This window comes from Schistocerca americana, chromosome 3 (genome assembly GCF_021461395.2).
Source record: "Schistocerca americana isolate TAMUIC-IGC-003095 chromosome 3, iqSchAmer2.1, whole genome shotgun sequence".
In the NCBI taxonomy this organism is placed as follows: Eukaryota; Metazoa; Arthropoda; class Insecta; order Orthoptera; family Acrididae; genus Schistocerca; species Schistocerca americana.
The window spans coordinates 493,243,456-493,270,825 of record NC_060121.1 but is presented as its reverse complement, the minus strand read 5'-3'; the positions used below and the strand labels follow the sequence as shown (position 1 = coordinate 493,270,825).

General features: G+C 42.0%; 1 protein-coding gene across 1 annotated transcript in view; it reads left to right on the top strand.

Annotated features, from left to right (window-relative positions):
• The first annotated feature begins 7,996 nt into the window (after positions 1–7,996).
• Positions 7,997–27,370, top strand: part of LOC124606167 (protein glass-like) — an 80,532-nt gene continuing 61,158 nt past the window's right edge. Inside the window, exon 1 of the mRNA XM_047138134.1 lies at positions 7,997–8,145. Within this exon, the coding sequence (XP_046994090.1) occupies positions 7,997–8,145 (149 nt within the window). The remainder of the gene's footprint in view (positions 8,146–27,370) is intronic.

Below are 27,370 nucleotides of genomic sequence, written 5' to 3'. Positions count from 1 at the left end.
AGTCTAATAAAAGTAGTATCACTGACATATCAGTTTCTCTTTACACTATCATCTGACTAAAAGTCAATCGTTTTTACTACGCAGTTGCTGGTAATCTTAACGAATACTTTTATGTATTAAGAAGAAGAGTTAGACAGTTCTACGTTTTGTATGTCTCGTCTGACTCCTTTCTTGAGAAATAGAATATACCTTTTTCAATTCTGATGTTTTATCTACGACCGAAGTTCAGTAAACAATTACGAAAGTTTCTATTGAACTTGTCTCTAGTTTTAAAATTCTGTTGAATAGCTATCAACTCTGACCCGTCTCCATTTTCTTTATATCTCTCGTTGTTTCAGTCCCATCATCTGGCATAACGTACATTATGTCAGTATTTTATATGTTATTTATGGAACATAATTTTTGATTCATCTCTCACATTACACAAATGTTGGAGAAAATTTTGGAATGCTTTTACGAGTTTTTGTCTTTTGTTAGTTGCTACGAATTCTCGCCTGATGGAAAGAAGAGCCTTCCTAACATAAGTTTCGATTTTATTGTCCTCACGGTATTATCGTTATTTTACTTCCCAAATTTTCGTTGACTGTAACTTCTCAAATCGTTTGGAAGATTGAGACTATTGTTGTTTATATATCCGAGCATAATATTTCGAGATCATTGTCATTTTCAACAAAAAAGTTTCATACTTTTAACCATGGCGTTCAGCTGTCATGATGCAACACAACGACGCACAGTCGGAAAATTTTTATTGAGAGGTTTGTGCAGAATATTGTTACTTCTCTGGTTGTCAATCATAGGTGTTAAGGCAACTTCTGGAGTACTCCATGGCAGTATTATGGGGCCACTACTATTTACAACGTCTGTAAATGAACGAGTGAATCATGTAAGAAGCTTGAACAGGCTTTTCGATAATACTGCTCTTTGGAGGAAGTGCCAGAGCCAGAAGAGCGTAGAGAGATGCAGGAATACTTGCGTAGGCTCGATGATCGTTGTACGGACTGGTAGCTGACCGTGAACATAAAGAAGTGTAATATTCTGCAGATAAATAGGCAAAGAGATCCAGCTACACGTGAAGCGCTATTCTTTAGCGTGATTGCAAACGGAAAACTATTAACTTTATTTCATATCAATGTTTCCGTTGCTTAGGTCTATTCACTATAAAAATGGCTCTGAGCACAATGGGACTTAACATCTGAGGTCATCAGTCCCCTAGAACTTAGAACTACTTAAACCTAACTAACCTAAGGACATTACACATACCCATGACCAAGGTAGGATTCGAACCTGCGACCGTAACGGTCGCGCGGTTCCAGACTGTAGCGCCTAGAACCGCTACTCACTATAATTTTAAGGCGTATATATAATTGTAGAATAACAGTACGAGAATATTGTTAAAATATTTTGAACGTAAATGTGCGTGATGTTTATATATATTACTTTCTCATACTGCTGTTTTTCGAGTAGAATAACTTGAACGTTCTCGAACAAGATTTTTTAAAACAAATTAGGCTGATGTATCCACCTCCCACGTTTTCTTCCCTAGCCTTCAAAATCCCACGAATGAGAGGGTTATGATTGTCACTTTACCATACAGTGCTCAGAGCCGGGCATTAGGCAGTTATAGCGGAGCGGAGAGACTGATAACTGGTGCGCGAGAAAATTCAAAATCTGTACTTCCGGCAGTTCATAACTGTGTGCCATTTGAATTATGGCTCAAATTTTCGGGAGGGACTGATATCGGGCGGGACTGATGTCTTGCTAGTGCACTTTTTTTCCCGTGGAAATATGGGGTGAAGTTGGTGATGTTTCCATCTTAGGCTGGTTGGTTATGATTTCTCGACGCAACAGTTGCGCCGTTACGAGTCTGCTGAACTTATTTAAGATGGCTCCAGCTTAAAGAGACTACGTTGTAGACTATGGCCTAATCTCATTATAAAAACAATCTCCAAGGACGTAAATACCGGTCATAAAAGCATAAGTTGCTTGGCTAGAAGGAAATTGCTTGGTAAATCGCTCGTGTCTGGTGGGGTCGAAGCGAGCCACCGATTGCAATGAGATAGTCGCGAGCGATTTATCGCCCAGATGTGGGTTCTTGAGGAGCAACGAATGGATGGCGGGGGTGCCTACACGCCAGGCGCACAGCCACCCGTGTGAAGGGCCTCGTCGTGGACCCCTCGCTCGTCCAGATGCAGGTCGGAGGATCCATCCAGCACGGAATCTCCCGGGAGAAGCCCGCCAAGCGGCGTACCATGCGCTCAAATAATTAATAAGAAGCCCCTGTCGGCCGTCGGCGTGCAACCTGTGGCAGCACCAATTAGCCGCCCTGGGTAGACGCCGCTCCCTCGACCACCCTACCGCCCCCCTTCCCGCCAACTCCCTGGCCCCCACTCTAATAACGAATCAAAAAGCTGCCCGTTTGCCTTTGCAGCAGATCTGATCCTAGTGCTCTCCCGCGCACGGTTTCACCACTTCAGTTGCCTTGTGTGTTCTCTCGATCACATCTACAGATATGCGTTTGATATCCAAATATAAGGTTAGTAACTACACCGTAACGTCGCCTCTTTAAATCCAATATGTCTCTTTACGTTTGACATAATCTTGGGAGGGAGTGAACATTTCGATAAAATAACACCCGAGGCGCCCATCCTATGGATTCGTGAAATATAAGTTTCAGATTAACAGCCAAATAATGTTTCTAAACGCGACCAGTATATCATCAGATAACTCCTATAGCTTCACTGGGGCCGCAGAAAGAATAGCATGCGTTCTCGAACAAGATTGAGCCGATGTGTCCACTTACCACTGGCACCAAAAACTAGAATTAGCAACCGTTAACTGATGTTCTTAGCAATGTTTCTAATGTGCCTGATGAATACTGGGAATTTTTCTTTATAAATACGGTGTATTTTCAGCAACAGTATTTGAATATCTACACGGAAGCAATAAGAACACTTATCACGTTATCGCCAGTTGTCGCCGCAGTTTGTGAAGAATACGTCTTTGTTTCCGAATCAGTGAGGTTGTGCATTGTTTCTGAATATCGAAATCTGCTGATTGTTCTACGGATTTAGTACGAAATATGTTGCTACGTAGGTTATTAAGGAATGATTGTGACCCACACACGTCGTATACATATTTGTTCGAAAGTAGCTTTGGAAATGTTTGTATGGATAGCAGCACATGTATACTTCTATCTATACAAAACTTTTTCTAGAGTTTAGTTTACGTTTCTTTTGTTTCTTTACCTTTCCATTTCTTCTTCCACGTTAAATACCACTGAAACTAGCCGCTAAGAATGTTACATTATTAAACTTTGTAGCTACTCTACGTCGTGGCACACAAATACTCTATTGTAGCTCTGAAAGGTATATATTAGGGAGGAACCAAACGATGAGATAGCGAGGAAATAATATTCTGAACTATAAGCTGTTAGTTGAGTCAGTCGAAACTGATTACATACGTTTTCATATAATCATTTTTATGGCCTACATGTTGAGCAGCCGGTTGCGCATCGATGGTATTTTTTTATATGAGTTACTTCACCTACCAGTACCAATCATAATATCGTACAGTACAACACCACACCAGAAGCTTTAGAAAGTATCTGCTAGATAATGATTTACTAAACACTGAAACCGAAATTTAGTTGAGCCAAATTAAAATGTAGGCTTCGTTGTTGAATATTCTTTTATATCGTATGCTGTGCGTGGAAGTACTATAATTTGCTTCCGATAGGAAATTGTAGTAGATATCAGCCATTAAACAGTCCCTTGCGAATGCTAATTTCAGATTTAATTTTGTAAAACTTTTATCAATTATGTCTTCGGTGGAGATAGTTCGAAAAACATCCCATGACCACGCGTAAGTGTGTTATGGACAAATACTTACCGGTATTAATTTATATAGAGCACTGTTTTTGTCATAGAATGTGTAATAAACGAAAATACACGAAAAATTACTTAGGTACAATCCGGAAATATTAGAGGTAATATAATACTGGGTAAGTCTCACGCATAAATTCTAATGTAACGTCTACGTATTCTGTCCGTGATGCAAGTAATATGCTGTTTCACTATTTACTGCAGGATTGCAAAAATCAGCAAATAGCCAAAAATGATGTTATTTAACATATAAAATTTATTTTTTGCTTTTAAACTGATAGGCTAAGCAAACTGTTACTGTTTATGGTTTTTGTTAGCAGTGTAACGTGTATTTCTCTTTACTTATTTTACCATTGTTTTTCTTTTAGTTTTAACTAAACATATTTTAAGTGATTATTTTAGACGATTATTTTAGACTGCAGTTATTTTTTGTGCCATGCCATTTTGATAACAATTTATCATTAGCTCTCCTTTTCCTACGTTAAAGCACTATTTTGGCACCTGTTTTATAAGCTAACATTTCTGACGGGCGTGACATCGTCTGTGTTTATCTATTTTCTCATATCTACATATCTGTCGCATCATTAATCTTTGACTTTTTCTTGACAGATTCCAGTCTGCTTACCTTTTCACATTTGCGGCCACATCCAGTGACAGGTTTTTTTATTCTGCCCTTAATTCTTAACATCATTCTACAGCATAACGTTTCAAATGTTACCAGTTCGCACTTTTCATGATTTATAACCGCTCAATATTTTATCACAACTTGGCGATCCAGACAAATCGATAAACGTCGTTTTCAGTTTTTCAGTGTCAGTATCCAACATCTGAATACACCGCCCGCTCATGAAAACTTTCATTTGTGTAATAATGCTTCTGATGTTTAGCTTTTTCCAACAGGACACGATTCATACATTTATTTCACAGCTTGTTTCCCCAGTTTTGATGTTATTCGTAATTGTTCTTTCTCTATCTCTGCAGTTCTTTTTTTCCTTCGTAACTCCATAACGCAAATAACGTGGAAAGTAGATTTCCTCTCCGTTTAACAGTTGTTGCAAGTTTAGCAAGATATAATCGTAATGTTTTCATTATCACCACGAAAAAACAAAGGTACGTAATTAATTTTTTTTGTATGAGTTCGGGTATATGTTTGGAATGGTAGTACGTGTTGAAATTCCTGCGTCACAATACCGTAACTTGCCGCTGGAAGTGTCAAAACAAAATGGCGCAGCACGTTGAACAGATGCAGTTTTGTGCAACAATTTGTTTTCTGCATTTGAAGAGGAATAACTCATCAACAATGCAAAGGTTAGTTCGTGGAAGTGTGTAGAAAATATACGCCGTCATACGCTATGTGATCAAAAGTATCCGGACACGCCCAAAAACATAAGTTTTTCATATTAGGTGCTTCGTGCTGCCACCTACAGTCAGGTACTCCATATCTGCGACCTCAGTAGTCATTAGACATCGTGAGAGAGCAGAATGGGGCGCTACGCAAAACTCACGGACTTCGAACGTGGTCAGGTGAGTGGGTGTCACTTGCGTCATTCGTCCGTACGCGAAGTTTCTACACTCCTAACATCCCTAGGTCCATTGTTTCCGAAGGGACACGTACAGCACAAAAGCGCACAGGCTAACCTCGTCTGTTGACTGACGGAGACCGCCGACAGTTGGAGAGGGTCGTAATGTGTAATAGGAAGACATCTGTCCAGACCATCACACAGAAATTCCAAATTGCATCGGGATCCACTACAAGCACTATGACAGTTAGGCGGGAGGTGAGAAAACTTGGATTTCATGGTCGAGCGGCTGCTCATAAGCCACACATCACGTCGGTAAATGCCAAATGACGCCTCGCTTGGTGTAAGAAGCGTAAACATCGGAGGATAGAACAGTGGAGAAACGTAGTGTGGAGTGACGAATCACGGTACACAATGTGGTCATCCGATGGCAGAGTGTGGGTATGGCGAATGGCCGGTGAACGTCATCTGCCAACGTGTGTAGTGCCAATAGTAAAGTTCGGAGGCGGTGGTGTTATGGTGTGGTCGTGGTTTTCATGGAAGGGGGTTGCACCCCTTGTTGTTTTGCGTGCACTATCACAGCGCAGGCCTACATTGATGTTTTAAGCACCTTTTTGCTCCCCACTGTTGAAGAGCAATTCGGGGATGGCGATTGCATCTTCCAGCACGATCGAGCACCTGTTCATAATGCACGGCATGTGGCGGAGTGGTTACACGACAATAATATTCCTGTAATGGACTGGCCTCCACAGAGTCCTGACCTAAATCCTACAGAACACCTTTGGTATGTTTTGGAACGCCAACTTCGTGCCAGGCCTCACCGACTCCATGAAGAATGCGCTGCCATTCCCCAAGAAACCTTCCAGCACCTGACTGAACGAATGCTTACGAGAGTGGAAGTTGTCACCAAAGGGTGGGACAACACCGTACTGAATTCCAGTATAATCGATGGAGGGCGCCACGAACTTGTAAGTCATTTTCAGCCAGGAGTCCGGATACTTTTGATCACATAGCGTAGGAGTGCTTAGTGGGCAGAGCGATTCCAGTGTGGTCATAGATGAAGTAGAGATGAGATGCACCATTTTGGTTTGGCTTCTATACCGGTATGCTACGGTACCGTGCTGCGTGAATTTCAGTGTGTAGCTGGACTGCAGTCACGTACCAGGACATACACTGAGAATTAATTATATAATTTGTGTTTTCGGTATGATAATTAGTACTTTGATGACTACCTGTCGTTGCTGCTTTCCACTTCAAATGATATGTCGTCTACGGATATTGGTAACTGAGCCTCTGTCACTATGATTTCTGTTCTGAAACTTAAAAAATCTATTGTTAATGTATAACTGAAGAATAGAGGAGCTGATGGGAACCACTTATAAAAGGACATGATATAGTATAGAACTGCAATAATATTCCACAGATGCTGTATCAAATGCTTAATAAACCGAAATGAAATCAGTTGTAAAGACGAGCAAATCGTTTTGTCAGAGAGCTAAACAAGCGTTTTATACGCTGTTGGTATTAATGGCTACAAGTATCAACCATGGATATAAATCGAGAGAAAATGGTTCAAATGGCTCTGAGCACTATGGGACTCAACTGCTGAGGTCATTAGTCCCCTAGAACTTAGAACTAGTTAAACCTAACTAACCTAAGGACATCACAAACATCCATGCCCGAGGCAGGATTCGAACCTGCGACCGTAGCGGTCTTGCGGTTCCAGACTGCAGCGCCTTTAACCGCACGGCCACTTCGGCCGGCTAAATCGAGAGATTTCCGTGGCCGTGTCATTGAAGGTAAAATATTCTGGTTTGAAAGGCGGCATCATGTTCATTCTTCAAATTTCTTCTTTATCTGTCGACATTTTGAGCCTTCTCCTGGAACTTTCCGTTGTTTCCGGAAGAGTCCTGAAAAGGATCTCAGCAAAGAGGTCGAAACGTTTACGGTTGAAGAATAAATTTGAAGAGGAGCACGAGGTGGCCTTATAACGTAGATTACTTTACCTTCAGTTATGAAACGTACTCGTTGCGAATTGATCAATGGCTACAATTTTTTAATGACGTCATTTCCGCCATTTAACTGTAAGTTTTGATTATTCATTTAGCTGACTATCGTGATTTCGGCTGTAGAGCCAGTTTCAGGGGTGAAAGAAAGGCAGTAAACACCCGAAATGTCTGCATGACGCTTCGTCGTAGAAATATTGCAACACGTATGTTAACACAGATACCAATCTTGTGATTGGTATTTTTCCAAAAATGTGTTGCAATATTTAGAAGACTATATAACATTCAGACATACCGGGTCTTTCTTTCACCTTTGCACTTGAAACTGGCTCTAGAGACGAAATCAGGATAGTGAACTAAATAAACAATAAAACCTTAGAGTTAAATGGCGGCAATGATTTCATTAAAAAAGTATTGGCCTGTTATGACTATGTTTCCGAGCCAAGGAAAATACTTCATTGGCTAAAATATTTTTCAAATGGAGAATCATGTCTGAAGAGAAGGGGTCGCCTCGCAGTCTGCGAGATGGCGGCCCGGAAGCGATGCTGTGTGTACATGTGTGCGTGTGGTTGCGCAGAGGGCCGGCGCGATGGACGGCTGCTACGTGCCCAACAACCCGCAGTTCGGCCTGTCGGAGGCGGCGGCCTGGGGGCTCGACGACATGGGCTCCTTCTCGCTGCCCGCGCTCGACCTCGACCCGCTGCCCAGTCTGCTGCCGTTCAGCCCCGCCGCCTACAAGTGAGTACCGCTCTACTGTCCATAGCGTGGATCTCAACCAACTATACTGTTTTTGTGGCTTGCAGCTAAACCTCTTTCGTAGTGAACAATAAGATCTTTAAGGACGCTACAGAGGTGTTTAGGAATGAAATACGGGCGATCATATTGTAACTGGCTCGGTGACTCATAACCACCCTCAGGTAAGGCACCTTACGTCCTTTACTGGAACTGTCCTGCAACAATATTTACACCAAACGTCTCCCTTCAGTAACCGATAATTCGACTCTCACTGTATTTATGCTTAAGTTGCAAAATTAAAAGACAGAGGGAAAATTTTGGAAAGTTTCATTACTATTTACAAAACAGGAAGTTTTTCTCCCATGTCAACAAACAGACTGTTAATTCGAATCTGTCTGGAGTGGCTGCAACTAAGCTTTACGAGTGTTTCCAAAGGCTTTAGTTTAGGCCATCTACTGAACGATAACAAGTAATTGTCATTTCACATAACGTGTTTTGCAGTGGAACTCTAGGAAAGTTTCATGAGTATAAATCGCAATTTATCCTTTTCGTGTGAGGACAGGCTGAACTGAGAATTTCAGAACACAATGATCCTTTGATTCCATCTGGGCGCGCACCACTGATTCTATAAATTTGAAAAACAACATTGTTTCCAGGAGGCTGGTTTAAATGCATATTTTGTTAATCACTAGGGCCTAGTTTATAGCGTGAGCTCATTCTCAGCTACACCTACAAACCTAATAACTCCCCACAATTAAATGGAACTGCACGGGATGAAGAGTTTCCACTAAATTATAGTGTGATTACTTTCAATGGTCGTGGGAACTTCATCTTTATAAGTACTGTAAAACAGAAGCCACATGCCGTACACAGTTATATATCGCAATGCTCTTTACAGACACAAACTAAAATATTATATGAATGGAGTAACTGCAGGTGCGAGAAAAGCAGTATAATAGAAAATAAGAATCCACGTACAACAACAAGCAACGAGAAACGATACCTTGGAATAGGTATCCACAAACCATACATAACAGCTATTCGTATTTCAACCATATGTGAACACATATGTAGACGGGATAGTTTAGAACTGTCTGTCAAATAGTATAAAGTCGAAAGATATTATGGTACTATAGTCATACAATTTCAAAGTAGATCGTTCGTCGTTTACTTATTGTTACATGTAAGGTATCACTTTAATGTTTATAAACGGTGTCACACATAAGCAACAGTGTTAGATATCCTGAGTGAGGCTTTTTTTTAAATTTTAGTCACAGCCACATATTATAATCACAATCATAAATGGTTTCGGCTCTGTGTTAACTACCTTCAGATTCTGAACATCAGCGGCATTTTGTGAACAATCAACAACAAACAGTGGTGTGAACACCTTGCTCGACAAATGCCACCGATAACGTATACAACCTGAAGAATGACAGTCATATTTTGTGATTGTGTTTCATATAAAAATAAGTAAATAATACTACAGTCACTCTTTTCCACGGAATGACGTTCATTTTCGATGCCACCTTTCTTTTTTAAAATTTTCTGTGGTTGTTTGGACCCTACTGTACACTTTCACAATTTGCAACACCATTGAATTAGTAAATAAACTCAGTAAAATCTTCATTCCGACTGAATACCAGTGTCTAGGAGACAATCAGTCGTCGTATAATGGAAAAGAGCAGAAAATGAATTTACTGCCTGTAAAGGTATCATAAAAAGGGATATGGTGGCAGGGTTCAGTTCACTATCCATTCCTTTTCTCAGTGTAGCTATCTGTGTGGTTTACTGTTAAACTATACAGCTGTTCAGAATATTTTATGCCTATTTCTGACATAAGTTCTTACAGAAAGAGGTGAAATATTATATAAATCGTTGAACGTATAGTACCGTGAGTAATATCATTACGTAGCTTACACAAAAGAGATTTTTAAGTTATTCAAAAAAATTGCAATTTGATAATACAGTATCACAAGACAAGGAAATAATCAGTGAATAGTTCTTCAGGGAGGTGATAAGATTCACTGAAAGTCGAAGCAATTAACACCATGTGCTATAACACAGTGTCTTTTCCGTGAAATAATCGTGACTCTTACTGACACTGGCAATTAAAACCAAGTTACCGTTGTTTTTTAACATCTTTTTGTAATATTTAATAGTAGTTATTATGAGACAATTATATTCATTACAAAGGAGACGTACAATCCTAAAAAGTAGATGCTTTTCAAAAGCCTCTCATGTGTGACTCTCTAAACGCAGTACATACTCCTCATCATACGATTTGTGGTTAAGAGGAAATTCTGAATCGCGTGAACACTATAGAGAAAAAGTCCGAAAATATATCTGTAAGACCTAAAAGAACGGGAGATACCTGTTCATTTTTCAACAGGTTTCATAACTGAAGCTAATTATAATTCAGTTGACATTGTTAAGCTGGTTAAGCTGTAGTTTCCTCTATGCTTTATCTGGAGAGTTGCAACAATGCAGAGTATACCACTTCAGACATAACTATACCATGTCTGGTGAGGTCTTGTGGTGTTCTGACTCCATTACTAAAAACGTTACAGTTTTGTATCGAAAATGAAACACGAATTTATGAGCGGTATATTACAACCACTCTACTGTTAAACACTTCGAAGGTCTAATACGCAACAGCGCAAGAGACAAGAGAGAAATGAAGTAACATGTAATACTACTACTCTGCAATAGCTCTTAAACGCGAGACATTTGAGTATTACCTGGCAATTTGAAGGTAGAGCCGTTAGCATTAATACTTTCTAGCATATAATTTACAATAATCACGGAAAACATTAAAAATACCATTTTCCTACCTTCAAATTGTCTGTTGATGAGCTCCAGATTGTCCGTGTAGCAAAGATGTCAGTCGCTTACAATAATTATTCACTCTGGATGGTGTCTCTGTAAGGTGAAAATCAACGAATAATACGGATGAAGTTACATGGAACATTCATTTTTATCAAATTAGGTGAAATTTTCCTTCGAAGAAGGGAGAGAAGTAGTTTAAAAAGTTTTAAGGCACTAGAGTTGCTATGTACGATTCATTTCGTAATGTTCCTTTTGCGACGGAGAATATTCACGAATAGCGTGACAAATATCACTACCAAGTATGATAGTAAAAGCTAACGCTTAATAAAGCGCAAGAGACAAAAGAGAAATGCGAAAATATATTATAAATTAAGAGCTTAAGAATGAATCAGGGGAAGTATAACATATAACAGAATGAATCGGTACCAGGCGCTTTCCATCAGTAAGTTAGATAATATCTTGTGCTTTGATTTCAATAGTCTGACAGTAACTCCGGCAGTTAATTAAGAAAGAAAAATATTGGGAGTGGTTTTCAGTAGTATTTTCCGAACTTCTACTTGAGTTTATTTCTGCTCAGAATGTTGGCTGTCTACAACGGCGAGGTGGCGTTTGTAATTTGTAAACATCTGAACTTCAAGTTACATGTTAAAGGTACGAACTGTTTATGTTTAAGACAGAAAATTTGTCACTTGAGAACTACTTATGGAGATCAAAAGTTAAATCTAACTCCAATAATCGTAATCACACTAAGAGCAGCCGACCAGTTGCAAAGGATAAAGTAATCTTTACCTAGGTTTCAATAGATATAAATCTATCTTCTTCAGAAGACGGCAGTATTATAACAACATGAAGTGATATGTCCTTATCGTTTAGGCAAAGTACTCCAATAATCGTGGTAAAAGAAAATTATTATTCTATCTTAAAAATCGCAGTCTTTTGCAGCCGTCTTGTTCTGTCGAGAAAAGTATCCCCATAATTATGTAGACTGCCGTCTCCCACAAGAAATCAGTACTACCACCCCCGAATTCTTTCTGTAAACCATTATGTAACTTGCCCTGCTCCTCTTCTAGATTTTACTTACTATTTAATATTCTGTTAACTGATTTTCGACGCAAAGAAGTCTTCACCTCACGAATATTGTTTTCGCTTTTCTAACAGTGATACAACGCTGCTTCCTTTTTATTCATTTTTGTAACTTTCATGCTGTAGTTTCGTGTGTTAATGCTTACCTAATATCAGTCATAATAGTACGCTTATTATAACGTCTACCTTTTGATTTTCGGTGTAAATAGTACTGGACGTACATTGATCAACAATACAGTCAGAAAATTATTCTTCCAACGAGGAAAAGATGTCATCTGCGAATTCTGTCTTCAGTAACTCCTTTTACGTTTTTTCTGAAGCTATATACATATAAATAGAGTTTATATACATAAATGGAGTTTATAATTTAAAGGCCCGAAATGAATTCTTACACTTTTTGCTATCAAATTTGTATCCTGACTAATGAATTTGATTCTTAAAATGACGAAACACCAACAGCATATTGTGATGATGATATCATTTTAATCTAAATAACGGCATGTCCATTATGTTTTTCTCTTCTTTTAACTGGTAAATTCTTCTATTAATTGGTAGATAATTCACTGTTTTCCAACATTTGTGAAAAGAATGCGTCGTAATCTGTTACCTTTCTTGTTGTAGAATTGCGATAACTACCTTTCAAAATTATTCAAATAGATATTTATTGATCTATCTAGAAAAGCAACAAAAGGCATCAGGATCAGACGAGATAGCTGTAAGATTTTACAAATGTTATGTGAAAGAAAGTGCTTCCCTTCTGTTAGAAGTCAGATCGCTAGAGGAACGAGGGTATCTGGCAACTGGAAAAAACGCAGGTCATGTCCAGTTTGAAGAAGGCCGTAGGACAGATACGCATAATTATATGCCTATATCTTTTAATTATGGAACATGTTTTACACTCAACAATTAATTTTTTTGGAACGCAAATCTCCTCCATGTAAACTAACGTGTATTAAACGAACCGCGAGAGAAACTTAGTTCGCTCTGTTCCTCCATGAAATTCGTTGCGCCGTGGTTTCTTGACTTCAGGAACGCATTTGACTCTGTCCCATACTGACGTTTAGTGAAAGAAATACGAGCTTACCGAGTACTGGACCAGATTTACGACTAAATTCAAGACTTCCTCTCAGAAGGATCTGAACCCATCGCTCTTAACAGAACAAAATCGAGTGATTTAAAGGTAATTTCGGAAATACCCAAAGAAACTGTGATATGACCGTTACTGTTTACAGTGTATGTTTGTAAATGATCTAGTAGAAAGTATGGAAGCTCTAAGACTGTTCACAGGTGATGTGGTTGTCTGTGAGAAAGTAGAAACGCTAGAAGACAGTAACGATTTGCAGGATGACCTACCGAGGAATGATGAATGATGCAGGTACTGACAGTTGACCCAGAACGAAAAACAATTGTAATATATTGCGCAGCTATAAGAAAACAGACTACTGTGTAACTACGCTATTAATGACACATTAACGGAAACAGTATCTACCGTAAAATATGTAGGATTAACTATTAAGAGCGAACTTAAGTGGAATGACCACATAAAACAAATAGCAGGAAAAGCGGATGCCAGACTGAGGTTCATAGGAAGATTCTTAAAGAAATATAACGCATCCATGAAGGAAGTGGTTTACAAGGCTCTTGCTCGAACGATGCTTGAGTATTGTCCGTCTTTCTGCGACCGTTACCAGATAGCAGAAGATCCAAAGAAGAGTGGCCCGTTTCGCCACGAGATCGTTTAGTCGGCACGAGAATGTTACACAGATGCTGAACTAACTCCGTGGTATACGTTACAAGAGAGGCGATTCTCTCCACGGTGAGGTCTACCACTAAAATTTCTAGAGAGAACTTTCCGGGAAGAGTCGCACAACAAATTACTTCTTCCCACATATATTTCGCGAAATGACCGTGACGAGAAAATTCGAGAAATTAGAGCTAATTCAGAGGCTTAGCGACAATCGTTCTTCCCACGCGCCATTCCCGAGTGGAACAAGGAAGGGATGATCAGTAAGTGGTTCCGGAACTGCGCTCCGCCTTGAGCAGTAGGATGAAGATTTAGATAGACGTAGACCCTGTACACTTACTGCTATTTTTCGTTACGGGATTGTGAAGATAACGCGATTGCAGAATTCCTATTACACCACTCACACGCAAACGTTGACATACTAACTGATCACTCGGAACCAAACTGTAATTATTTGCTAGTTTCACTATCAGTTAATGTTATATTATAATGCTCTGCTATTAACTCGTATCATATTTTCTAATATTAGGAATTCTTCTACCACTGTTCTTCTACACCACAAAAATTTATTTTTTCGTGTCGTTCTTTTCATTATCTATTCCTTTATTGTATAGTTTCTTGATTTATCTCATATTTTACACTTTAGTATGGCGTTTTTTGATCTGTTTGTTGTACCAATTTCCTCCACAGCACAGCTTACAGTTTTTTCATGAGCTCTTATTCTCTTTATACGTTATGGAATATCTCAATGGATAAAAGGTGGAACAACACTTGCAGCAAAGCTACAACGAGATTGATTCGATCTAGATGTTTGTAGACCACTTCTAGAATAATATCCATTGCCCAGGGTCCAGAAAATCCGTCAGTAATCGTTGAACATAAATCCAAAACATAGCCCAATAGAAATTTAGTGAACAGCCAGGTCACGAAATTACGGTATAAGTGAGGCAGAGACTTTAACACAGCATGCTCCGAAGTGTCTTGCAGACGTGTTGCGGCCGTGTTTTATTTCCTGTTTGAAGTCAGAGATATTGCGTCTCATCTCCTTTAGATACACATAGTGCTGTAACTGTCCGTGTCGTATCACGATCGTTGTGCTGGTAATGGGGAGGTGTGGATGGGCAAGCCAGTGCAATCTTCACTGTCTATCTTGACGTTTGGTGTCACTGTGTTCTCTGCTTTGGGTGGAGGCATGGTGCTGATGCTAAAGTCGGCTGTAGCGGGTGTTCCAGATTCCGAATCTGCTCGGAAAGTCAGTGGTGCACCAGGTGGAAAAGGGTCTTATTCCATTGGGGTTGGCTCTGATAGTGCTGAACATGGGTAAGTGGGTTTGCCAGGCGTCTGTAGTTGTATCAAGTCTGGGGGAGGTGGTAGTAGTCTCGAAGTGCAAACTAATAAAATTAGGCAAAATTAGTCAGCTTGTTATACCAGCATGTCACCACTGGCGTTCACTGTTGAGATTTATCATTCACAGATGGCTTCATACTAGGACCATTATACTCGCCAGAGCTCAAACCTGTGTGTTCAGTGGGTACTGGGAACGGCGGATAGGCTGGCGTGGTCAAAAGATTCAGGAGATCACGGGGGGGGGGGGCTGTAACGTGGGTGGCCATGGAGAAGCTCAACAGAGTGCGCCCGTGTAATAGACGTACTCCTGTAGTGGCCCAGGTAGTGGGACAGGACATCGATGTTGGGTTTGGCTGTTAGCATCTTCAAATCTACAGCTCAAAGGTGCGCACGAACCGTGCCGTTGTCAGGTGCGTTATGCCACTCAGAAAGCAGATACCCTGAAACGTCAAATGAAGGTCACTGACAGAGACGCTTGTTTCTATGGCCCATTGCTTGTAATTTTTTTCCTGCAAGGTGCTTATTGTCTATCTTCCTGTGACAATTGACTGCAAAGTACACAAGGAAACATAGGAATGGAATCTATTACAATGAGCCGCATCGATATGAGGAAGAGGCCGCAGAAGTGCACAAGGACGCACTCGCATGGACGCTGCGCCGTTGGTCAGGCATGGAAACGTTGCCAGAGTGCTGACTAAATCGACGCGCAGGTGTTCCTAATGTCCTGCGTGATGGTGCGCCAGTAAGCGTGCACCTTGAGAGCGGCTTCAAGAGTGTCGTCCCCTATTACCAGTGTGCAGGAGGTTCATGACACGCTCACGTCATGTCGGCCGGATGATCACACAGCAGCAGTCAGCTGATGTCAGAATGATTTCTCACTGTACCATCTGGATTCGGTATTTTTAGAGGCCTGGAGGCGAGTGGGAAGCGAGACGGTCCGGCCAGCCTTGATGAATGTGTTTTGCAACGTGCTTTAGAATAAGGTCCTCAGCTATCCCAATTACGGATGCAGTGAGAGGGAACTTCTGTAGGTGGTTTTGGAAAGCGTTGTCTACTTGGGAGCACACTGTTTTTCAAGATTAAATGTGAGATCTGGCCAGGGCATCGGCTTTAGGATGTTGTGCTATCGGCTGATTGTGCGAATTATTGTAACTATTGAGGAAGAAGTGTTTAATACCATTTTATTGAAATAAATGTACGTTATTTGACAAAATCACTCTTGGTGTTGATTAGAACGTCCATGTGCGATGTCAGTAACTTCATGAAAGACTTCTTATGATACAATATGGCAATTGGGTTTCCAGATTTCTGACTGTAGATATACGAAGCGTGCTGGGAAGTAGCACCTCAGAAATTTTTATTTTGTTCTCATAATCGGTTGAGGTATTACATGTTATGCGTAGTACTTGCTTGACTTACTCGCTTTGCTGACACAAGTTGCAATCCTCTGCGGCTAGGGAGCTCGGAATTTCAGCGTGTAACATGGTGGTGTGTAAAGTAACAAAGGCGGTGCCTGAGAAATCCTCAGGAAACTAGAAGAACGAGTTCGAAGAGTTCATCCACACAGATGGAGCACTGATTCTTTAAGCATGACAATGCCACACCACACACAAGCGGTGCGATATTTGCAAAACTCCGACGCATTAATTCACTGTCGTCGATCATACTCCTTACAGTCGCGACGTGGCCCTATCTGATTTTCATGTGTTTCCGAAACTTAACTTCAGTCTGATAGTAATGAAGCAGTACAAGCGGAGGTGTGGTTGTGGTTCCGTCAACGAAGTGAAACATTCTACAGTGACGCTAACTGGTCTCTCATTGGGAGAAACATGTCGCCATTGTGACTATGTTTAGAAACAGATATGTAGAGACGAAGAACAAGTATGTAGAATGTTAAAAACGCTTATTTTATTTAAAAAGCTTTCATGTAAGAAATCCGGAGGCATTACTTTTCAACATGCCCTTGCATATATAACGTTCATTAAAAAGTTAAACCAGCCGGAGTCCAAAAATAAACCGCCGAAAAGTGGTGAGGTCGTTTATAAGAGCTCTGAGGTCCAAAACTCGCCGCTAGAAGGACACGGGCGCACACCTACGCGCTAGCTCGCCCACGCGTCGACCGTCCTTTGCTCTCAGTCGTACTGAGAACAGAGTGAAGGCTTCAAAAGAAGTGCAAAAGCATGTGGTGCGTTTCCTGAAGTGGGGGAGAGGAAATTCATCAAAGAATGGTGGTAGTATCCTTTCCAATACCACCACTCAATTCGAACTAGGTGGCGATGGCCGGTCTTGAATAATAAGTGTATCCACCTGCAGGACAATGGCGTTCCAGGTCGTGCATCATCTGCCAACGACATTGGTCCTTCCCTGAATCGCTTGTGCCACGCCTTAACATCTGCAAAGGACATGTAGTGATCTCTGCGCACTTTGCACTCCTTGCGCTCTTTGCACTCATCCCGTTGTTAGGAAACGCACTGCACCCCTTTGCGTATCACCTGAAGCCTCCATTTCACCGTTTTCAGCGCGATGAGTGCAGAATACCGTCGACGAGTGAGCGTGCTCGCTCTGTCATCAGTAGGTGTGTGCCCGCGTCCCTCTAGCGACGAGTCTAGGAACTCATTGCTGTCAAAGTGACCGTACCCCCTTTCGTAACGAGGCCCACGGGAAAGATATGCCGTGGCACGTACGTCACAGCACGTGACACTGCAGGTCTTACGAGAGCCAGCAGCCCTTTCCGGCGGGGGGCCAGTAACTGGTTCAAATGGCTCTGAGCACTATGCGACTTAACTTCTGAGGTCATCAGTCGCCTAGAACTTAGAACTAATTAAGCCTAACTAACCTAAGGGCATCATACACATCCATGCCCGAGGGAGGATTCGAACCTGCGACCGTAGCGGTCGCTCGGCTGCAGACTATAGCGCCCAGAACCGCACGGCCACTCCGGCCGGCGGCCAGTAACTACTTCAGACGGGTTTCATACGTCTGGACTGCGTGTTTAAAAGCATGCAAGTTCTCGAAAGCACACGACGAAATTAAGACCTTTAGTGGTTACATTTTCAATTAAAAATTGATATCCTATGGGTCCTACACCGAGCCGAGCGTTCGCGAAGTGTGTAGCCAATTAGTGTGACGCCACAAGTTCGTTGCAGGGCCCTTACACATCAATTACCCCACTTTCGTAGGTAACGAGTTAACGACCCTTTCAGCGGTTTTCGTTTTACAGAGTCCACCTTATGCACAGGATGACTCAGATTTCCGCCGACAGTCTCTAAGTTGTTGTTCATTGATACCTTCTACGTATTTTGGAGTAAATGAAATTTCAATCACCAATTTTGTCCTCCGATTGCGTAAACATTTTGTTGGTACCCACCTAAGTAGGGAGAAATGACCATCACAATAAAATAAGAGGAATCAGAGCTTGCACAGAAAAAATTAAGTTCTGGTTTTTCCTGCGCACCGTTCGAGAGTGGAACTGTAGAGAGACAGCTTGAAGGTGGTTCATTGAACTCTCTGTCAGGCACTTTGTTGTGAATAGCAGAGTAATCACGTAGATGTAGATGCAGATGAAGAAAACCACCGTCTTCACAGGCTCATTAAAGAATTATTGCATTTCGTTGTTTTATTACATAATAAGCTTTGTTGTACCTTTAATGCACTGAAAATAGCGCATAGTAGTGCAAATGTTCGCTGTCTGTCTGGATAACACATTCGCTGACAAAACCTGTTGCTGACAGTAGTAACGCCTTCCTAACTTTGTTGACCTCACGACCGCATTCAGTACTGCTCGATTCTGTCTTGGGTTTTGTTTCCCGGGTGTGTTAGTTGTGCGTTAACAGCGAGACACAGGAGTGCTGTAGGTAAGTTTACTGATGAAAGGCTCGCCGATGTACACATCGTGTATGGGTTCACTGAATGCAGTGGAAGAGCCGCACAACGGCGCTATGCTGAGCTGTGCGCGCATAGACGTCAACAATGTCACAGTGTACGTGTGGCGTCTGAGGACTGTTGCATTACTCTGTGTTGTAAATTTTGGTTACTGCACTTTACAGGCTCTTCACTGTTGTGAACACGTTTTCACAGAAACAAGGGTGACTGAAGTAATAAGCCGAATAAATCACAATTACGTTCAAGACAAATGTAAATTTTCTCTAAGAATCTCCAACCAGCACGAAGCTAGGGCAAACCAGGCCAGTGCAGTCAAAACGGCAAACAGGCACAGAGCAGACCTTGCGGAAAACGGGAGGAACCTAGAAGAATTTACATTTCTCGCTAGCGAGAAGCTCGACTGTAAGCACAGCAGCACGGCCCAATCAAGCAGAAGACATCACGGCATTATAACAGCTCAGCTTGATTTCGTAAGCCAAAGTAAAAGTTTGACAAGAACACCTATCAGTCTGTTGATAAGGCCGAAAAGCAACAAGCTGAAGCTCTGACAGCCAGTCTTACGAAATAAAGAGTGATGAAGACTACTGATGAGTCCGAAAAAGTAGCCCACATTCATTCGTCACCTGTCGGACGTAAAATCACTGGCTCAGACCATTAGTAACAAATATCCAGGCTTCCAAGACTTTGTGTTCAGCCACCAGCTACAAGAGCGAAACTGTGACGCGCTGCCACCGTTCACCAATATGACTTCAACCTCACTGACTGTTACCCGTCTAGTCTACTATACACTGTCACAGTGGGCTTCCAGCCTCGAAAACACCGATGAGAAGACTTGAAGGCTTCTACGTACGGCTTTCTGAGACGAACTGATGGTGCTTGACGCACTGTACACTTGTTACAGTATTCGAGAAGCATGGAAATTCCTGCTGTCTCAGACTGGTACCTCTAAGTAGTTATCGACATCCCCAGGCTTCCGTGGTACAAGGGCTATGCTGTGGATCACCTCCACGCCATGCGTAGCTTCTGAGATATTACCTGGGCACAAGCCCTTCGACGTCAACGAGAGTGCTCTGATGAAATGAAATGTGTGGCTAGGGCCTCCCGCCGGGAAGACCGGTCACCTTGTGCAAGTCTTTTTAGTTGACGCCACTTTGGCTACTTGCGTGTCGATAGGCGTGAGATGACGATGAGGATAACTCAACACGCAGTCCCTGAGCAGAGAAAATCTCCGAGCCAGCCGGGAATCGAACCCGGTCCCGTTTGCATGGCATTCTGCCGTGCTGACCTCTCAGCTATCGGAGCGGACAGTGCTCTGATAATTCGCAGTCTCTGTCCTGGTCAGCTACGCCGTTTGCCTCTGACGTCTGCTACCTGCACGACGCCATGATTACGTGAACCACACGCAGAGGTTTGCGCCAGCCGGAGTTCGATGCGACAGCATCATCAAATTCCGGGGACGCAACGCTGCATTCACACCGAACTGGGCACCTACAAAGAGGAGAAAATAGCATCGTAAACATTAATGAGCAATTTCTTATTTCACTAATGTTGTGCCCTAAGCGCCAGCTCAGCTCCATCACACTCTACACTCCGTTATCCTGACACTTGTAGAGGTCTCAGCTTGGACCTCTGCAATTTTCTTGCACGAGGTAGTAATGGATAAAACTAGAAGAAATCCTATAAACTCAAGAAATTAATGCTTCTTTAGGTTTGGGCCATTTTATTTCTGCCGAGAAATCTTTCCCTCGGTGGTGCAGGCTGACTTCCTGTAGACATTCAGTACTCCTTGCTCGTTTCTTACTGGTCGTATTTATCTCTGCACATAGTCGTCTGGCTGTTCTCAGTTATGCCAGTTGCAGCACGTACAGTTGCCTTCGCTATTAGCCATCCTGTAGGCATTAGTTTCAGATTGAAATTTCTCTTAGCTAGAGATAGAAAGGATTGACTGAATTTGGAGAAAATTTTCATAGCCAGGATCACATACTACACTACTTAGAAACGATGTTCTTCAAGAAGGCGTAAGTCATCAGTTTTACCTTTCAATGATTCTCGCGTCTTACCTAATACAGAAGTAGGTCTATCGTTTGTGTTTACAAGGACGCCAGTAAAGATATTGATCGGCTTATAACAAGAAAACGAATTTCATACTTACCTTTTAACGTACGGTTGCCACTCACATATGCCATTTTAAAAATAAACAGCTGGGCATGGAAACAGCCGAAGAGCGAATAGAATTTGTTATTTTATGGAGGAAGTGTAATTATTTCTTGTTCATTTATAAAATTTTACTACCTGAATATCGGGTGATGGAAGTTCTACAAGTTATGTGAAGTTGAAAGTAGAAAAAGAAAGAGACGAAGAAACCCTTCTAGTTACAAAAATAACAAATTAAAGGCAACCAGTTTTTGATGTTGCTGAGCGATAGTCATACTACAGTTTTTAAAGGAACACACCGCCATTTGACTGTTTCATTGTTTATTTAAGTACAACCCAGGTTTCCGGATTTTTATACCATTTTCAAGTATTGGATTTTACGACTTTAACATATATTGTAGGCCAACCTGTTAAGTGGCAAATGGTGGTGTGTTCCTTGAAAAAAAAAAAAAAATAAAAGCAGTTCTATTGAAAGGTGAAGCCTATGTTATTCAAAGGGGGAACCCAACTATAGCTAAAAAAACCTAAATTCTGTTGTGGGTAAGCTTGCAGTTTATTCAGTACGTATCTGTTATGTTCCTTTCATATTGAAATTATTGTCCCAAAAATTAACAAAAAATAAACAGTCTAACATTTTCTGTTTATCACGAACATAACTTCGAATATCATCAACAAAAAATAAAATAAAATAAAAAATAAAACAGATGTGATTAAAAATCTTTCATAATTCTGAAATCAGTTTTGTTTTATTTTATTTTATTTTATTTTTGCTCCAGATGTAAGAAGAACTGTTCGGAAGCAATTGCAGAGGAAAACTGATGCGCATTTTTATAAATTTTTACAACATTCCTAACAAGAACGAGCAAGACCTATTTCTTCAAGGATTAATAGACTCTCAAAAGGTCAAGCAGAGGCGATCGAGAAGAAAGGATAATCCTGTGGTGATGCAATGTGCTAGTTTTTTTGCCCTGGTTTGTGGAAGACGTGAAGAGGTTTGCACGAAAGCTTTCCTCTCAGTTTTAGACATCAGTGAGAAAGGAGTACGAAGAATAAGACAGCTTAAGCCGTCTGGGAGAGCCTCAGAAGGTAGGAGTGGTAGTGGAGTTACACATGGCCTCGATTCTGCTGTTCATAACGCAGTACGCGAATCTCTTTAGTCATTCCCCTTAGGAGAAAGTTATTACATTACCAGGAAAGAATATTATCTTACTACATATAAATGTGCAAACGATGCAGAAATTATTCTTTGAGAAGCACATAGAGCGTACCGTAACTTATGACTTTTACTGGAACTTCTATGGCAACAATTTCAGTTATCGATTTGGGCTACCACAGGTGGATACCTGCTGTGCCTGTGAAGACCTGAAATTGAAACTTAGAACTAGAACAGCGGTTGCAGTATTGATGGTACATCATCATAGAAGTAGGGAATTTTACTCCGCTCTCAAGTATGAAGAATCGGAGGAGGCAAATAAAGAGATGAATTTGTTGTCCCTCTCAGGCTGTTGAAAGTGCCAATTCAACAACTATTTTTAAGGAATCTTAGAGTGAATGTTTCTTGCATTCGTGATATAAAAAAGGGTCTAGCTCATATTACGTTTACCATGAAGGAAATGTTAAAAAGGGCCCTAATGAAGTCTGTTCCTTTCTGTCTGATTGTCTAAAGTCTGCACTTAAAAGCATCACAGAGCTTAGGCTGTTCTGTGATAAATGTTCTGGACAGAACAAGAATCAGTCTTGTGCCGATTCTTATCATCACTTGCAGATTATGGCCGTTTCCAAAAAAATCAGCAATTTTATCCTGTGCGACGTCACAGCTTTCTTAATTGTGACAGAGGTTTTTGGATTATCTCAAAACGACTTCGTCGGTACGACAGAATTTTCACTATCCCTCCGATTATAGAATGCATTGTTTATAGTGCTGACAAAGTAGGCACGTTCGTAATAGGAGAAGTCCAACTATCTCAAATTCTCGAACTTGTAGACGAAACACTACAAGGAAACCACATCTTTGAAGAAACAGTGAGCAAGTGTAGAACTGAAAGAATTAACTTTGCAATCAGCACACTGTTCCAACTTGTTTACTCGCACGATATATGTGGTATATCAAAGGGTCCAGTAAGATAAACGGATTAGTAAACCACAAATTCTTCATAGCATCTAAGAAATATCGGTTCCAACTGCAGCAAAAAGGGAAAAAAATGCAAGGCTTGAAGAAGACGAAGCATATTGCACAGTAACGTAAGGCAAACAGTTAATAATGCTGTTAACAGTGATTGAAAAATAGTAAATTCCAATAAAATTGCATGCTTTTTGTAATATACTGGAATATTTTGCACTTTCATTAAAGTTTTCTTCTTTGTGTGTGATTCTGAATGATTTACTCTGTAACAGAATGTTGTAATATTGTTAATTATCAGTCTTCCGTTATGCCTCTGCATGTCCTTAAGTCAATGTGTTTTAAGAGGGTGAATTTTTCCATTTTTAAAACTACTATTGGGTATTATGTACAGAAATAAGTTACCACAAAATCCATAAATCTTCACTAAATCTATCAGTTATAATATTCAGTATTATATACTTTCAGACAGTTTGCTTCTAAAATACACTCCTGGAAATGGAAAAAAGAACACATTGACACCGGTGTGTCAGACCCACCATACTTGCTCCGGACACTGCGAGAGGGCTGTACAAGCAATGATCACACGCACGGCACAGCGGACACACCAGGAACCGCGGTGTTGGCCGTCGAATGGCGCTAGCTGCGCAGCATTTGTGCACCGCCGCCGTCAGTGTCAGCCAGTTTGCCGTGGCATACGGAGCTCCATCGCAGTCTTTAACACTGGTAGCATGCCGCGACAGCGTGGACGTGAACCGTATGTGCAGTTGACGGACTTTGAGCGAGGGCGTATAGTGGGCATGCGGGAGGCCGGGTGGACGTACCGCCGAATTGCTCAACACGTGGGGCGTGAGGTCTCCACAGTACATCGATGTTGTCGCCAGTGGTCGGCGGAAGGTGCACGTGCCCGTCGACCTGGGACCGGACCGCAGCGACGCACGGATGCACGCCAAGACCGTAGGATCCTACGCAGTGCCATAGGGGACCGCACCGCCACTTCCCAGCAAATTAGGGACACTGTTGCTCCTGGGGTATCGGCGAGGACCATTCGCAACCGTCTCCATGAAGCTGGGCTACGGTCCCGCACACCGTTAGGCCGTCTTCCGCTCACGCCCCAACATCGTGCAGCCCGCCTCCAGTGGTGTCGCGACAGGCGTGAATGGAGGGACGAATGGAGACGTGTCGTCTTCAGCGATGAGAGTCGCTTCTGCCTTGGTGCCAATGATGGTCGTATGCGTGTTTGGCGCCGTGCAGGTGAGCGCCACAATCAGGACTGCATACGACCGAGGCACACAGGGCCAACACCCGGCATCATGGTGTGGGGAGCGATCTCCTACACTGGCCGTACACCACTGGTGATCGTCGAGGGGACACTGAATAGTGCACGGTACATCCAAACCGTCATCGAACCCATCGTTCTACCATTCCTAGACCGGCAAGGGAACTTGCTGTTCCAACAGGACAATGCACGTCCGCATGTATCCCGTGCCACCCAACGTGCTCTAGAAGGTGTAAGTCAGCTACCCTGGCCAGCAAGATCTCCGGATCTGTCCCCCATTGAGCATGTTTGGGACTGGATGAAGCGTCGTCTCACGCGGTCTGCACGTCCAGCACGAACGCTGGTCCAACTGAGGCACCAGGTGGAAATGGCATGTCAAGCCGTTCCACAGGACTACATCCAGCATCTCTACGATCGTCTCCATGGGAGAATAGCAGCCTGCATTGCTGCGAAAGGTGGATATACATTGTACTAGTGCCGACATTGTGCATGCTCTGTTGCCTGTGTCTATGTGCCTGTGGTTCTGTCAGTGTGATCATGTGATGTATCTGACCCCAGGAATGTGTCAATAAAGTTTCCCCTTCCTGGGACAATGAATTCACGGTGTTCTTATTTCAATTTCCAGGAGTGTAGTTTTCTTCAGTTTCGCACTAATTTGCGTATTTTGACATGCCCTTTTAAAAAAGACCAATTCATTTATTTTCAACAGTTAAGTCTGTTATCTTCTGCTTTCAAAAAATGTTTTGTTGTACGTCCTGTTCCATTACAACTGTATCACACATGCCATGTTGACATAATAGTGGATACGTATTTAGCACATTCCGCACACGTTGAAATAAGCTTAAAAACAATTTTGTCGCGTATACCAACAATACGTACAATTGAAAAGTATCTTTTGTAACTGCGGATATCCACATACACTATATGATCAAAAGTATCCGGACACCTGGTTGAAAATGACTTAAAAGTTCGTGTCGCCCTCCATCGGTAATGATGGAATTCAGTATGGTGTTGGCCCACCCTTAGCCTTGACGACAGCTTCCACTCTCGCAGGCACACGCTCAATCAAGTGCTGGAAGGTTTCTCGGGGAATGGCAGCCCATTCTTCATGGAGTGCTGCACCGAGGAGAGGTAGCGATGTCGGTCGGTGCGGCTGGTACGAAGTCCGCGTTCAAAAACATCCCAGAGGTGTTCTATAGGATTCAGGATAGGACTCTGGCCAGGCCAGTCCATTACAGGGATATTATTGTTGAGTAACCACTCTGCCACTGGCCGTGCATTATTAACAGGTGCTCGATAGTGTTGAAAGATGCAATCGCCATCCTCGAATTGCTCTTCAACAGTGGGAAGCAAAAAGGTGCTACATCAAGCAAGAAGGTGATTCATCACTCCACACAACATTTTTCTACTGTTCAAAGCTCCTCACACCAAGCGAGGCCTAGTTTGCCATTTAGCGGAGTGATGTGTGGCTTATGAGCAGCCACTCGATCATAAAATCCAAGTTTTCTCACCTCCCGCCTGTCATAGTATTTGCAGTGGATCCTGATGCTGTTTGGAATTGCTGTGTGATGGTCTAGATAGATCCTATTACACTCTACGACCCTCTTCAACTGTCAGCGGTCTCTGTCAGTCAACAGACGAGGTCGGCCTGTACGCTTTTGTGCTGTATGTGTTCCTTCACGTTTCCACTTTACCATCACATCGGAAACAGTGGATCAAGGGAAGTTTAAGAGTGTGGAAATCTCGCGTACAGACGTATGACACAAAAGTGACACCTAATCACCTGACTACGTACGAAGTCAGTGAGTTCTGCGGATCGTCCCATTCTGCTCTCCCACGATGTCTAATGGCTACTGAGGCTGCTCGTATAAAGTACCTGGCAGTAGGTAGCAGCACAAAGCACCTAATATGAAAAACGTATTTTTTTGGGGAGCCCGGATACCTTTGATCACATAGTGTACGTAGCATTCCACTGATGCTTGTTACATGTTGAACTGCGTTACAGAACTCGTTTTCACTGTTAAAACCGATCGCCAGGAATAAATAATATTGAATACAATCTTGGCTATTATATTATTCTTCAGTCTGAGGTAGTGTTAGCATCAGAACAATGTTAGCGATGGCATGGAGTGAGATCAACATTAGCAGTGAGTGGAGTTTTGTTATTACACAGAGAAACTGCAAATATGTTATTTTTCTATGGTTTAGCGACCTCCGTTAATCCACAGGAATTTTGCTTCATGTGCTGCGTACAGCATCCCTAACGCCGTTTTAAATCTGAAAATATATTCAGCAGGTTGTTGTTTCAGCAATTTGGAGACAAGGGAACATAGGCAACAATAAGATGGCTTAGCGGAGGACCTTATACAGTTCACATCACGATGCCGGAGAGTAGAAGGCGATACCAAAACAAGTATGCAAAGAACTATAATAGCTGAATGCATAACTCACACTCTTGCGTTGCCAGTTCTGCACGTGCAGTACCTCATCCACATTGCTCAAGTCGTATTCAGATTGTCGGGCAACAAAACCACCACACCAGGTTAGATCTCTCAGTTGATTATAAGCTGGAACACTGAAGATCTGCACTTTACAGCTTGTACTGGATCTAAGAATGATTCGGGATGTAATTAATTACTGCAATAAACAAGTATGGACAGACGTAAGTCCACGTGGAAGCCAGGCACCAGGTACACTTCAGCGTCCATGCATGGGCAAGAATTGTATGTGACTCATACAGTCACATTATGTATCAGACTGGTTGTATTTATCCATAATTTCCTGCGCAACA